The sequence below is a fragment of the Periophthalmus magnuspinnatus genome, chromosome 19, assembly GCF_009829125.3.
Source record: "Periophthalmus magnuspinnatus isolate fPerMag1 chromosome 19, fPerMag1.2.pri, whole genome shotgun sequence".
Classification (NCBI taxonomy): Eukaryota; Metazoa; Chordata; class Actinopteri; order Gobiiformes; family Gobiidae; genus Periophthalmus; species Periophthalmus magnuspinnatus.
Genome location: NC_047144.1, coordinates 12,838,532 through 12,853,184, shown reverse-complemented (window position 1 = coordinate 12,853,184; position 14,653 = coordinate 12,838,532). Strand labels below are relative to the sequence as shown.

Here is a 14,653-nt window from a genome sequence, read left to right as displayed (position 1 = left end):
AGCACAAGATCATGTTCCACTCTATTCTAAAGTGGGTATTTGTCTTATTATACCCAGAAACTCCAAATTGGGACAAACAAAATTCACTTAAAGATGGATTATGTAACTTTCTACTTTAGGGTCTGCTACCTGCTTGTTTCTAAGGAGATATTATTACTGTGGGACATTCTTGGCATGGCAATAACATCTCTATTGAGACAAGCTAAAGTTACATTTTGGTGCAGCTTTAAGTTTTGGGCACTACCAAGGTTTTGCTGCTAATCTATGTATAAGGTATTAACAGTATTGTATAGTATTCCTAGTACTTATAGTCAATTTTAGGGCTAACATTTTTGCAGCTTTCTGATCAAAAAGGATCAAAAACTAAGTCTGTCTGCTGGCCACTGCAATTTCAAGTACTACATGACATCACTCAGATCTGCACTGATTAAAGCAAGGTTTTTCTGATTACAGTCACCTGACAGCAGGGGCAGAGTAAGTGTGTAATCTGTTAAACCAATCACACTGTTGCTTATAAGTCCCCCCTCTCAGTCTCCCCTCTAGTCCTCCAGGTACTTCCCAGCTCTATTTAAAATGCGGTTGAAGGAGTTTAGGTGTCTAGTCCTACTTTAAGTGAACTTGTCTATTTAGGTGGGAACGATTTGAATCCATTCTAATCAGACCATATTTGCAGCCTTCCCCCGGGCTATTCTGAAACAGGACAGCGCCGCTAAATGGAGCACCAACTTGCCCTCGCTTACCGGGCCGTCCTCGTGAAATCGGTGCACGCTCATAGGCTCCATCATCGGCGGGTCCCAGGACGTTTCCCCAGACATCGGGTTGTAAAAGTAGGTCTGACCACTTCTCTCATCCACTAGCTCTTCCCAGTCAGAAGAGGGCGTGGGCGGGGAAATTGGCGGCGACTGCGTAGGTGATGGAGAGTAGGGGTGGGGCTTAAGTTCAGAGGGGGAGGAGTCTGTGAAGGGGTTGTCCCAGGTGGTGCGTCCCGTGGCAGGGTGATGGTAGTAGTCCTGGCCGCTGTCCTGGTCAAAGTGGACCTCCCATCCCTCAGGGTCAAGAAAGGACGGAGAGGACGGAGAGAAGGAGGGAGGGGCAGGAGAAAGGGAGCCGGAGATGCTCTTTCGGATCTGGGCTACGTTGACGTAAACAGCTGAATGGTCATTGTCCACCTGTGGAAAAAATAAACGGCAGATATTAAAAGACATCATAAGCCCTGCTCAGATGTTCCACAGTATGGTGTTAGTAAATGGGCACATTTTTATACAGCACTTTTCCACCTTCAAGGCAACATCAAGGAACAACTCATCCACCAGTGTATGCAGACAGTGGGTGTAAGATGGGGTAAGTGTCTTGCCCAAGGACACAACAACAGCATTCATCTGTGGGAGCTGGAAATGATGTTTATGTCGAGAGCGAGATTCGAACCACCAACCTAATAGATTATTTGATTCAGATTCCATGTATTAAAATGACAAACTATGACGATACACTATGAATAATCATAAAGTTAAAATGCTAGATCGTTTCACACAGTTACAGAATTAGTAACTAGCAAATTATAAACACAGATTTTCATAAACGTTTCACACACTGAACCAAATGAGTCAGCATGAGGTGAGAGGTTGGCCTGAGTGTCAATACAAAATCTGATACTACAAATAAACTTTGCAAACAGTTATTTTTGTCATTGTCGAATGGGGCTGAACTATGAAGATAACATTTGGACATAAAAGTACAAACTCACAGCCCACTGGTTTCTACAGAGCTCTTATAGGCACTTTAGTATGTCCTCTCAAACAGGAAGCAGTCTAAAACAGTGAAAACACACGGGGTTCTGAGAGAAAACGCCCAACCCACATTAAACCGTGCTTCACCTCATGCCTGTGTCATCATCTGTTGCACAAACACAAAACAGTCCAAAATGTGGCAAAAGGTCAAAGTTTCACTGGATTTAAGTACAACAAAGAAATACGACTTTGCTCAATCTGTATAAGTAAAGTGTTGTCTCCCTAAAAAACTATTATGACTGTGATGAATCAAGACAGAGCTTGAGCCAATGGGAGAAAGAAATTTGTTATATTTGTTATTGTCTCCATTTCTTTTCAGAGAATGATCCACATTATTACGATCCACACGGCAAAGCTATAAGTCAAATCTATAGAGGCGTTACATAGTAAAATAAGGCAGCAGCAGTATAAGTAGTTAAATTACCGTAATAACGCCTTATGTTCAGTGGTAGAAGGTAACAAAATAAAAGTAGTAAGTTACTCTCCTTAAGTTAAAAAAAAAAAAAAATGTTATCTGTACTTTCCTTAAGTACATTTTACAGTGGATACTTTTTACTTTTACTTCACTACATTTGAGAGCAGATATTTGTACTTTCTACTTCTAAATAAAGGTATTTTTTATTATTGTCTGAGAGCTGCTAAAAAGGCTGAGGGGTTTATTTTTTAACATGTTCATAGTTTGAGCAAACAAAAATAGTAAAAAAAAACAAACAAACAGAATAAAAAGATCTTCATATCAAATTGTTTCTGTTTTAAAATTCAGCAAAAATCTTTATCAAAATCTCTACATTTGAAGCTTTATTACATCTCAAACTTCACAAAATACTTTTACTTTTTACTCTTCAAGTCAATTTTTTTGCTCCTGTTTCTGTACTTCCAACTCAGCCTATGTTTCATTCATTGAGCTGTAATTGCAACAAAATACCCGTGATGTAGTGTTCATTTATAAATAGTACTAGCGCTATGGCAACAGGAGAGATAGTAATCATGATAGTGGTATTTGTTGTACTAATAGTAAAAAAAATGATGGTAGCAGTATAGAACCTGTAGTACTTTGTTGTATCTACAGATCGACTGATACAGGGTTTTCTAAGGCAACAGATGCAACGATATTTTGAAGCCGATATGAACGACCGATTTTGCTCATTTACCCCAGTATAACTAACATGTTTATAAACTCAGTTACTGCCTAAAACAGTGCATTGCTCTACATAAATAATTTTTAGACTGTTCCAAACAAACTCACGAATCCACTCAGTCTCTGTGAACCCAAATTGCACAGTTTGAAAAAGACTTGGCATTTGCTCAGCCGGCCTTTTCTTTTCAAACAATCAGACAGTTGAATCAGCTCCAGATTGTCTGAAGTTGTCTGTAGATCTTAATAATTTTACTAGAAATGTGAAAAAGCACATTTTAGATAATCAAGTGTGTCCACATCGGTCAAGTTAATTTGTACTGTTAAAAAAACTAAAGCTAAAAACTTGCACGTAATGATTTTTAATGTGTACAGACTATAGGAAACATATTGTACTGGAAATAGTGACATTCTATTGTACTTTACTGCTTTGTTAATGATGAATGACGATGAATAATGAATGATGAATTAAGTAATCATCTTTTCTTTTGTAAGGTTAATGCATTTGTACATGATCCCTGACAAATAAAGAATAAAGAAAGAAAGAAAGAAAGAAAGAAAGAACGAACGAAATCAGTTTGGTGCCCTAGAGTATTCAAATAAGCTTCACTCCTTATCTTTATTCAGGTGTCTGGCTCAAACAAAATACTGATTTATGACCGAACCCATAAACTAAACTGTGCAAATATTGGCCAATCAAAATGTCAGTTATGGTCTATTTCTACTTTGTTAAGCATTTTTCTTGGTTTATCATATATTTAAAGAAACAAAGAAGATACAGAATAAGTTGGAGTAGAAGATGATGTATTCTAAACTGCATAGATATTATAGGGACTTTTCTAGTCATGTTTTCTTCACAAATAATAAAGTAGGCTATTCAGGTTGTTGCATTCACACAACATGCAAATTCAAACTCTCATTTGTTTAAAGCAGTGGAACTTACAAAGAGTGTTTCTATTTCCAGCTCTGATCCCGATCAACTAGGAGCAGTTGGAAAAATCCCCAAATGCACTGGTCCCTTTACAAATTTTAAGTAACATTTTGAGACTTACTTGGATGCAGATTACTGAGTGGGTTGTTCTGGTAGAGCTCTGCTGAAAAGTGAAACAAGAATGCTTCTTCTAAACGACCTTTAGTGTACAGGTATTTTTAGTTGATGTATATAGAGCTGCTATCATTGTTGTAACATTAAATAGCACAACGGTTACTAGGCAATAGAAAGAAGTCTGCCTATAAATATTCTGTCGGTTAGTCTGCATTGCATTTCTAACCTGTTGGTCTACTTCAATGCAACTAAAATCAAGAAATACTAACTTATAAAAGACACAAGTACAGGACAAATGCACTTAATGAAATTTAAAATTCTGGTTTCAATCATAACTAAAATGTTGTAATCACAAGACTGTATAAAGAAGTGGAGTAAGTGAGTGTGACGTCACCCATAGTGTTTCGGGTCAAATGAAGCTCATCGTGGTTAGCAGCTATTGGGGCAAATATGGAGCCGAGTCCATATTTGGAATTCCGACTGCGAACAGGTGTCTCATTTGTCTGTTATTAATGTTCATATCTTGATGTACGGGCAACAGGATCATGTAGAACAAGCTAATGTGAACATTTTAGGACCAAAATGACCAGTCTGACAGCAGCAGACACAGAGAGAGGGGCGACAGATTTTCAATAGAAAGTGAATCGGAGTCGAAGTAGCTATGCTCACTTCCCATTTGGAACACACGGCTTGCAGGTTAGCTATATGCATTTATATATACCATCAATGATCACAGTACGTTAGCGAGCTAGTTCTGCCCGTCAGAGCCTGGATCAAAGCCGCCTTTCTAATCTATATAGGCTTTTGAACTAAAGTTGTTCATAACATTACTAATAACTAGGACTTTAGGCCTTGTTTAATCAATTAATGGAGTCTTAGTCGACCAAAATTTGTATTATTTTATTTAGATTATAAAGATTTATATGGGACAAAAGCAGAAAGAAGATGCAAGGGAGTTGAAGATTTAGTATTATTGTTGGTATTTACTTGGTGATTTACAAGTTTAATCTGTCTCTATATTAATACACTGTTAAATAAATACACAGATGTTTCTGCATGAACTCCTCCTGCAGGTGTAGTCTTGTGAGTGCAGTTTGGGTCAGATACATAGAGATAAAGTAGTGGTTATTTTTAATAGTACTGTGCAGAAGAATTTGAAATAATTGTGATTTATAATTTATGGTTATAATTGTCCATATAATGTCTGTCTCTCTTTATGAACTGTGTACACTATATGACACCTTAGCAATAAACATAAAGCCTAAAATTACACTAGAAAGACCAAAGAGAAAAACACTCGTAGTGTCCACACAAACTGAAACAAGTCAACTCTTCAACCAAGAGCAACAGACGTCAGCATCAAGCGTCCACAGCCACACTGACCACATCAAACTGACACTATACCAAGAACTGACTTCACTGAAACTTAACCAGGACTAGACCAAGACTGAGCCAGGACTAGACCAGGACTAGACCAGGACTAGACCAGGACTAGACCAGGACTAGACCAGGACTAGACCAGGACTAGACCAGGACTAGACCAGGACTAGACCAGGACTAGACCAGGACTAAACCAGGACTAAACCAGGACTAAACCAGGACTAGACCAGGACTAGACTAGGACTAGACCAGGACTAGAAGAGGACTAAACCAGGACTAGACCAGGACCAGACCAGGACTAAACCAGGACTAAACCAGGACTAGAAGAGGACCTATCCAGCACTAAACCAGGACTAAACCAAGACTAGACCAGAACTAAACCATGATTAGACTAGGACTAAACCAGGATTAAACCAGCATTAGACCAGGACTAAACCAGGACTAAACCAGGACTAGACCAGGACTAGACCAGGGCTAAACCAGCACTAGCAGAGGATCCAACCAGTTCTATAAATCTTAACTAAACTGGGATCAAACCAGGACAAAAATCAAGACAAGTGTGAATACAGACGTTAAAATAATAATAAAAAAAAGTCTTACCACCTAGAAATAGCCTGTGTTCTGGGATACATTTTAGCACATCATGTTTGTCACACTCCAAACTCCTAAAATCTACCAAAATCTGTAACTAAACTAAAGAAAAAGTTTACGTTTGGAGAGCTATATAAAGTGGACTCTAGACTTTAAGTGTTTATCTTGAGAGAAATGGATAAGCCAATCAAATTCTTCCCATAGTTTGAGACAGAAATGACCAATTCTATCAATAATGAGTAACATATAAAGCACTCATTTGGTTATTCATCAAACAGATATTACACAACTGAAAAATATATTCATGTAATTTAATATGCCAAGGCTTTTATAAAAATGTAGATTATTTAACGTAATGTGAATTGGATCAATATAGGCCAGACAGCTGACACTAAAACATATTGATTTAAAAAAACTAACAACAGTACACACAGGAAATTGAATCATGGGACAATTGATCACGGGGAAATAGTAACAGTGAAAGCCTCATCACCGCAAAAGAATTACTGTAAGAGTATTACACATGAACAAAACATGGACTAAACCAGGACTTTTAAACCCAAGATAAATCTAGTTTCAATCTAGATTAAAGACACTACATGACACTATTTTCTGTTCTATGTTATGATGTTGTTTCCTCAACACAAATATACCTGTTGTGTTTTGTTTAGTTCATTCATGCGTTTAACACACAAACCTGCATATTTATATTTAGGAGTTCTTCTCTCAAGCGGAAAACACTCTGTCCCACCTTCTAATGTCATGTGGTAAAATAATAAGTGCCCCATTGTGTTTTTAATCTCCATACACCATCACTAGAAGCATTTGGATAATTTCAGCCCTGGAATTGCCCATCTCTACAGAAATAAAGGTAAATAGTTTAAAGCTCACAAGAGTCAATTTTGCATAATATAAGACTGTAAAACTGGAGCTAAACTAGGACTGTAAAACCATGAACAACCAGGAAAAAAACACAACTAACCCAAATAAATAGGACCATATTAAATTGAAATCGGACAAGGACTAAACCATAATCATTTTTAGATCACAACAACTGCAATACAACCAGCTTGATCTAAGATAGCTTCATGTACAAAAGGTTTCAGTTTCTGTCATTGGAAACAGGGAAGTTGTATATAAACCAAATGTACAGTAACAGCGTTTAGAAATTTCTTGTGTTTCTGGTAACTAATCCAAAAAACAGTATGCTGTATCAAAAACCCAGTTCCCAAATGCAAGATGTTTAGTTCTAAGGGTTACAAGAACAAACACTAAATACTCAATGTATTATACGAATTGACACTTTTAACACAGAAAATCAAATAAACATAGACTCGCTGTGCCGTTACATAATATTTTAAATCGATGGAAGAGGAACTGGGATCTGCTTGTAACAATAATAGCAGTGAAGCATGAAGTAGAGGTCATAATACAAGCTGACCAAATACAAAATGCTCTACTTTCTATTTTAGCATTTAATATTAAAAGTTTACTGTTGTTGTTAAAGCCTTTCCTTAGACATCTGTTAACATTACATTAAAAACAATATATGTACTGTCTACTTGATTCAAATGAAGTATCTCAGAGCACCGGTTCAACTACGATACAGGAAAAACAAGTGCAACATCCCAGCCATTTCAAACCAGGAAGCACCAAACCGTTACAGTGACAACAGCCTTGTCACGTTGAGCAAATACTATGTAAATTATTGGTCTATTACATGTATTACAGTAACTTACCTGAGATGGGACTGGTAAGGTTAGAGCCTTTTTGGGACGATGACCTGCCCAAGCCGTTGAGTACATGTCCATCATGATTATAGCCTATTTAAAACACCCATACATCCAAGATAGACGCCAAAATAGTCCGAAATGTTAAGAATTAGGGTTTAAGGTGTGTGAAAACGTCCTAGCATCTTCACCGCTCCACGCACAGTTTGACACGAAAAGGAGAAGTGTACCATGGCATAACAATAGCAGCAGGAAGGGGCTGAGTGAGGAGTGTGTCGGTTTCAGCCAATATGTGTGTGTGGGTATGCGCACGTGTGTGTGTGGGAGGGCAGGTATTAACCGCAATGAGGGGACTAAAAATCTGAAAACACACCAACGTTATGGGGACCTGTGTGTCTTATGATGACACGAATCAGGTCCTCACAGCGTAAATCCTTTATAATTAGATCGACAACACGATTTAAAGTTCAGATATGGGTTAAAATAGGTGAAGATGAGGGTTTAGGTTAAGGTTAGGCGATCGGTGACCATGGTTAAGGTTAGAATCGGTCTCTAGGAAAACAATGCAAGTCAATGTAATGTCCCCAAGAGGCACGGAAACCCAATATGTGGGTGTGCCAAAATTAAGCAGTAGTAGTGAAAAGGACAATAGGGCAGAGGGTGAACTGTCTGAGAGCTCTCACACTGTACTGAGTTAGCAATTCAGTCCAGACTTCCGGCTTTAAAGGGTAAATATATAAATTATAACACTAACAGATTCAATTTAACTGATGTAAATGTAGTTAAAAAAATGATAATGATAATTTCAATGGTGCACTATATAGTTTTTCCAGTGGGGGGCCTGTGACTGCTGTTGATGCTTGGAAATGTTAGTGCTTTGCTAAGTAAGGTGTTAAGTTGTTTCCATAGTGTAACTTGGCCTAGTAGCATCACCCACTTGTCTCCATGGAAATTTATAACATTACTGCTATACTGTGGATTCTAGGGAATGCAACATCTCCATAGAGAAAAGTGGGTAGCCAACCTGCCACCAGAAAGCTACGCAGTGAGTAAGTAAAACAAAGCAACGCCATGGTGAACGTCATGATAGTGATGTTTTGACTAAGCCTCATCAGATAGACAACACATGCAGAGACATTGTTAAACTTAAAATCACATGTTTAGATGTTTTGAGGTCTATGCAGTAGTTCTCTGGAGCAATACTAGAGGTAGTGACAATAGTAAGTGTTTCAATGTAACCTGCATGCACCATTACATCTGCATAGTACAGTAAAGCTCTACAAAGGTCAGACGATCAGAACTCTAACTCTACGAAAAAGAAAAAAAATGGTAAAACTTCACGTGGGTGTTTAAAACAGGAAGTCTGGTTTACAGAGCGTTTGTTGCATCAGCATTTCCTTTCGTCTGTCACACAATTAGCCAGTTTGTTGTCAAAAGGGCATAACATTTGTGGCATAGATGTGGCAAAGGTTATTCAAATATTCAGGCTTGTAACTTATAGTTCAAATATGCAACAAAAATAACTCCCTTACATATTCAAGAAGCGATCCTTTCTACTAGCTCTCGTAAGTGCCATATAATAATAATAATAATAATAATAATACATACATCACAATCACAATTATATTCCAATTATCAACCAAATAATGTTGATATCCCGTACCACCAGTTGTATCAGAACTACAGATTGGGAACCACTGCGGTGCCTCTTAGATCTAGCTCTTGGTATTTCTTCAAAGTTAAATTGCGTAATACTTGATGACAGGTTTTCACATCTGTCATCAACCTCATAGACCGGTTTGAAGCACGACATATTGCCACAGAGAAATATTGTGATAAACGATAATACTGAACCTACTTTATGCCCTTAATTAAATTTTAAATAATGCAAGACAATGCCAGTAAACCATAAAATAGATTTGTTATTTGAAGAACGTTTTGAACAGGTGAGTCTTTGATATGTTTGGGCAGGATGTTCCAAAGTCCCTGCCCTCCCCAGGTCCTGATGGGAGGAAACAGGAGGTTGGAGTCAGCTGATCGGAGAGTACAGGTAGGTGGGTGTGTGGTGGTGGACGAGGTCAGAGTGGTAGATGTGGGCCAAGTTATGGAAAGACTTGCACACGATCATCTACTTTCAGCTTTCCAATCTGGGACAGTTAAAACAATTCAAGTTTATCTTAATATCGTATTTCCCGATACTGCATTAGTGAGCAAAATTTCAAAAAACGACTTTATATCACCCTTAGCATCAACTGCATTTCATCGATAATTATATGCTGCCAGAGGGGTCGCAATTAACTTTTAAGCCTGACCACATGGAGAAGGCAAAACATTATATTGAAACTGTAGGTCTAAAAGTGCAGTCAGATTGGATGTAAATGCTCATACAAGATTTCAATCAACTGTTTCAACATTTCTAGGGTTTTCAAAGTGTAAATGGTTGAGATACAGAAAATCTTACTGTAAAAAAGCCTAATCTTTTCCCTACGAGACTAAATAGTAATTTGCAATACAAATGTTCAAGGAAAAGTCCCTGAGTGAACCCTTGTGTTGAACCTAGAGCTGTGCAATTAATACAGTTATACATTAAAATTATGGTTACAGTGATTAACTACAAAATTCGCAGGATTGAAAAAAATAAATAAATTCTGAATAACAGGCCTTTATTCTGTCCCAATCTGTCCTTCTAATCTACTATAAATCACAAAGCTAGATTTGGCTCATAAATGATAATAAGGGTGCGTGTTCTAACTCACACACATACCACTTCAAAATTGTGACAAAACTGGAACTTAATCCTGAACTAAACCACAAAAAGACCAGGAGTAAACCAAGACTAGGCCAGAACTAAACCAGAGCTAAAACAGGACCAAACCAAGTCTGACATCAGGACTAAACGCTGCTCAAAGTAACCACAACCACTGGTGGAAGAAGTACTCAAATTTGTTACTTAAGTAAAAGTACAGATACCAGAGCAAAAAAAATACACTCAAGTGAAAGTAAAAGTAAAAGTATCACATGAAAAAGTATTAAAGTATGTGTTTAAAAATGTACTTAAAAGTAAAAAGTTAAAATATTTTGTGAAGAATTTGAGGTCTTATAAGGCTTCAGATGTAGTGACTTTAATAAACATTTGTGCTGAATTTTCAAGGGAATTATAATATATTTTTCTAGATGGTTTTAATTGTAAATTTTTGCTTTGCTCAAACTATGGATATGTTAAAAATAAACCCTCAGACTTTTCAGCAGGTCTCAAACAATAAAAATTACTTCTACTTTTCAGTCCTGTTCAAAATGTCATGGAGTAGAAAGTACAGATATCTGCTCTCAAATGTAGTGAAGTAAAAGTATCTATTTTAAAATTCAGTTAAGTAGAGTACAGATACCTATTTTTTTACTCAAGTGCAGTACAGTACTTTACTACTTTTACTTTGTGACGTTCCACCACTGACCAGGACCAAACTAAAACAATTTTGAACGCAACCTTTTCTTCTCCCGCGGGTTACCTTTAAAAAAAAACCACAAATAATTGTTTCACGATTTCCACTATGAGTCTATCGTCTTAACTTTTCAACAGAACTTTTAAAAATGCAGGTAACTACATTTTATCCACAGCTCCTCAGGTTTAACAACAACCCAATGCCCTCAGCTTGAAGCAGCACTGTGGCCCATTACTTAACCACATTAGCGCTCAACCAATCAGACAATGGGACCGCCAAATTGGGGCCCAAATCACGGCACGGTCAACACACAGTGGACTATTGAATACATTATGCCCTGCCCCCCTATTACATCACTCTCCTCAGAGCTCCCATAATACTTAGAGAGGAGTCCAGCAGCAAGGTTTTGTACCAAGTAACAACTAAAACATATAGAAAAACACAACATAAAAGTGAGAATTAAACCACGTCTGAACGTTACACTTTGGCTGATGGGACAAAGTAGTTCCTAATGAGGCCATGCTTGCTCTATAATGATCTACTCTATAATCAGAATTTAAGACTAAGTTTGGTCTTGACAAGGACTAAACCAGGACTTAATGAGGTCCAAACACAGAGGGTAAACTTAGGACGAAACCAGGACTAATCAAGGATCTTACCAAGAAGACTACTGGGAATAAAACCAACAAATGCAGAACTAAAACAGGACAACTCAAACGTATCCCACAGATCTGAGTACCATCAGAAAATCTCATATACCACCAGCAGTAGTTATGTAACAATTTCAAACGATTATCAATTTCAAATGTCAGTCACAATAGACTCCTGATTACTGACACTATAACCAAATAACAGTATTTTGTAAAAGTAACCGTACATATATTTACACATACACATATATTTTCTTCTCACATTTTCACAATTATGTTACAATTGTCAACCAAATAATGTTGATATATCCCGTACCACCAGTTGCATCAGAACCACAGATTGGGAACCACTCCAGTGCCTCTTAGATCTAGCTCTTTTCATTTCTTCAAAAGATAAAAGTTAAATTGAGTAATACTTATTATTTATGAGGTTGATGACAGGTTTTCACACTCCTGCTGTTATGAAACCGAAGTGTTTTCTTTGAGGGAGGTCAATATGAAGTACCTCTCTGTGAGTTGTACAAAAGGCTTTTGAGTTATAATTCTTAGCAACAGATTCAAATTGTACTTAAAGTAAAAGGAGCAAAATGATTAGGCCTATTAGTGATACTGTGAATACAGGTTTTAAAGGGCCCGTATTACACTATTTTCTGATCCATGTTATTATGTTGTTTAGTCAAAAAACATAATTGGAGTTGTGTTTTGTTTCATTCACACATGTTTAACACACTAACCCTACATATTTAGGCTGGGTTCTTCTCTCAAACGGATAACACTTTGTTCCACCTTGTGATGTCATGTGGTAATACAGGAAGTGCTCCACTGTGTTTTTAAAGTCCATACACCTACGAAAAATCATTTGGATGATTTCAGCCTTGGAATTGCCAATCTCTACTAAACTAAAATGTACTTGTTAACTTGAAAACTACCTCTTCATGACATCACAAGGTGGAACAGAGCATTTTGAATTGTGGAGATGTGACAGACTAATAAAAAAGTGGTACTCAAACATGTGTGAATGAAACACAACACAAATCCAAGTATGTTTTTGATGAAGTAATGATAATCCATTTTGTGCAATATAGGACCTTTAAACTGCAATAAAATTATAGGACTTAACTCGTGGATTTATCACAACACAATGACCCAATTAACTGCAGAGCACACACCCAGGCTGAAAATATCCCAAGTATCAGTTGGTGAGTAATACTTTTTGCTTTTCATACAGGTTCAAAGTCCTTATCAAACAATTAATAAAACTGCAAACTACAAACTCTGACAGCATGTAAATAAAAGTGCCAGTAATAAAATATGAGTATGTATGAATATTACTCTCAATGAAAAGTAAAGGATCAATCTGTCCCACCTTATCTTATATTATTTCATGTTGAAGTCCTTGTATTTGGGGAACTCCATGTACTCTTATCAAATAGGAAACATAATGAAGTTTCCACAGGTGACGCATTTGGCTCAAAGATTTGGAGCGTTAAACTTCCTGAACATTCATTTTTACAATAATAATCTAATAATAAAAAAGCATGTTAATAATTACAACAATACAAGTCAGAGTGCAGGAAATAGACTTTGATTTGTTGCTAATAAAGAAATCAAGCAATAAATTTCTTCCCATGAGACTTGTTTTCAAAAGTATAAAATGTACAGTGAGTCCCCGTCAGACGAGATGCGCTCACACGACCTGTTAGAGCAGTTTTTAGGCATCTGAATCTGTCTGTGCAGCAGGTGTTGTCAACCTCAACAAACTTATAGTCTGGCTGAAGCGGAGACAAAACTTTAGTGAGGTAATTTTAGCCCTGTAGGCCAGCGCAACTTTCGGGTACTGCTCAGAAAATATGAGTGGCTACTGTCTTAACAAATATAAATGGGAAACCATTATAACCATTATAAATTAAAATGATTTACTGTATGTAATGATTCTCAGACAATCTTAGAGACCCCCGAGTACAAAAAACTGTTTAAACATAGACACCACTGACTGCTGCATTGGTCCAAGATTTGTTTACTTTTTACAGTGATGTAGAGTCAGGTTTAGATTAAATTATATTATTATATATAAGGACACTTTGTTAGAGCTACAGATTCAATGACAAAGTTTGGACACCATTTAATTGTTGGTCCCAGTTTGGTCCTATCCAAATCAGGACCTTTGCCATAGCAACTGACACTTATCTTGGCAAAAGTGCTCAAAATGTTGCTTTTATCAGAAATCTGGAAACCATGAATAAAGCGAAAGGTCAAGCCCTGGTTCAGTAGGAGGTCAGTGGTGTTTATTGTGAGAACAACAGTCTCTTGGAGCAAAAACAGAGGTTATTGTGAAAATTGCAGGTCAGTTAACATAATATTCTAAGAGGTCCTAAGATTAAAAGCATACTTAGCAAATCAAATGCCTCCAAACTTCTAAATCACAACTGGATCTGTTTCATCCACTTTGCACAAACTCCATCTGAGGCCACCAGCCCCACTCTTTATATGAAGTGACCTATATTTAGGCTAATTGCTCTTCTGCGTATTACAAATGCGCACACGCACTCACAGCCAAAAAACCTGCATGCATGGCGGGGGCGAAGGGGGGGCTGGCACAAAACTGCTCCAAGACTAAAAGCTCTGCGCTGGTTTGGGAGCTGGGCCAGGGCTGTCCGATCACCATGGAGACGTGGGCTTCCATTGTGAGGTAAGAATTACTGCACTTGAGGGGTGCTGGCACGTCTACAGTCCCGGGCCTTTTTTCCATTCAGGCTTGCCCCAAATGGGAACGATTATAACGAGCTGTTCCTAAGATTCAGGAATTTGCGTAGAAGTTAAAAATTGCATGCAGTCACAAAATATGCAAGTAATTACGCAGGTATAGTAAAGAAAACTATGGAGAATTCAAAAGTA

The 14,653-nt window shown here is 37.4% G+C and overlaps 1 protein-coding gene across 2 annotated transcripts in view; it reads right to left on the bottom strand.

Annotated features, from left to right (window-relative positions):
* Positions 1–14,653, bottom strand: part of arhgap27 (Rho GTPase activating protein 27) — a 40,960-nt gene that overhangs the window by 18,395 nt on the left and 7,912 nt on the right. Inside the window, exons 1-2 of one of the 2 annotated variants that reach the window (XM_033984192.2) lie at positions 7,678–7,881; positions 741–1,169 (exon numbers count right to left, since the gene is read on the bottom strand). In XM_033984192.2, coding sequence (XP_033840083.1) covers positions 741–1,169; positions 7,678–7,752 — 504 coding nt within the window. In that variant the 5' untranslated portion in view covers positions 7,753–7,881. Of the gene's footprint in view, positions 1–740; positions 1,170–7,677; positions 7,882–14,653 lie in introns of those variants that run through there. The other variant, XM_055229425.1, reaches the window with a different exon arrangement.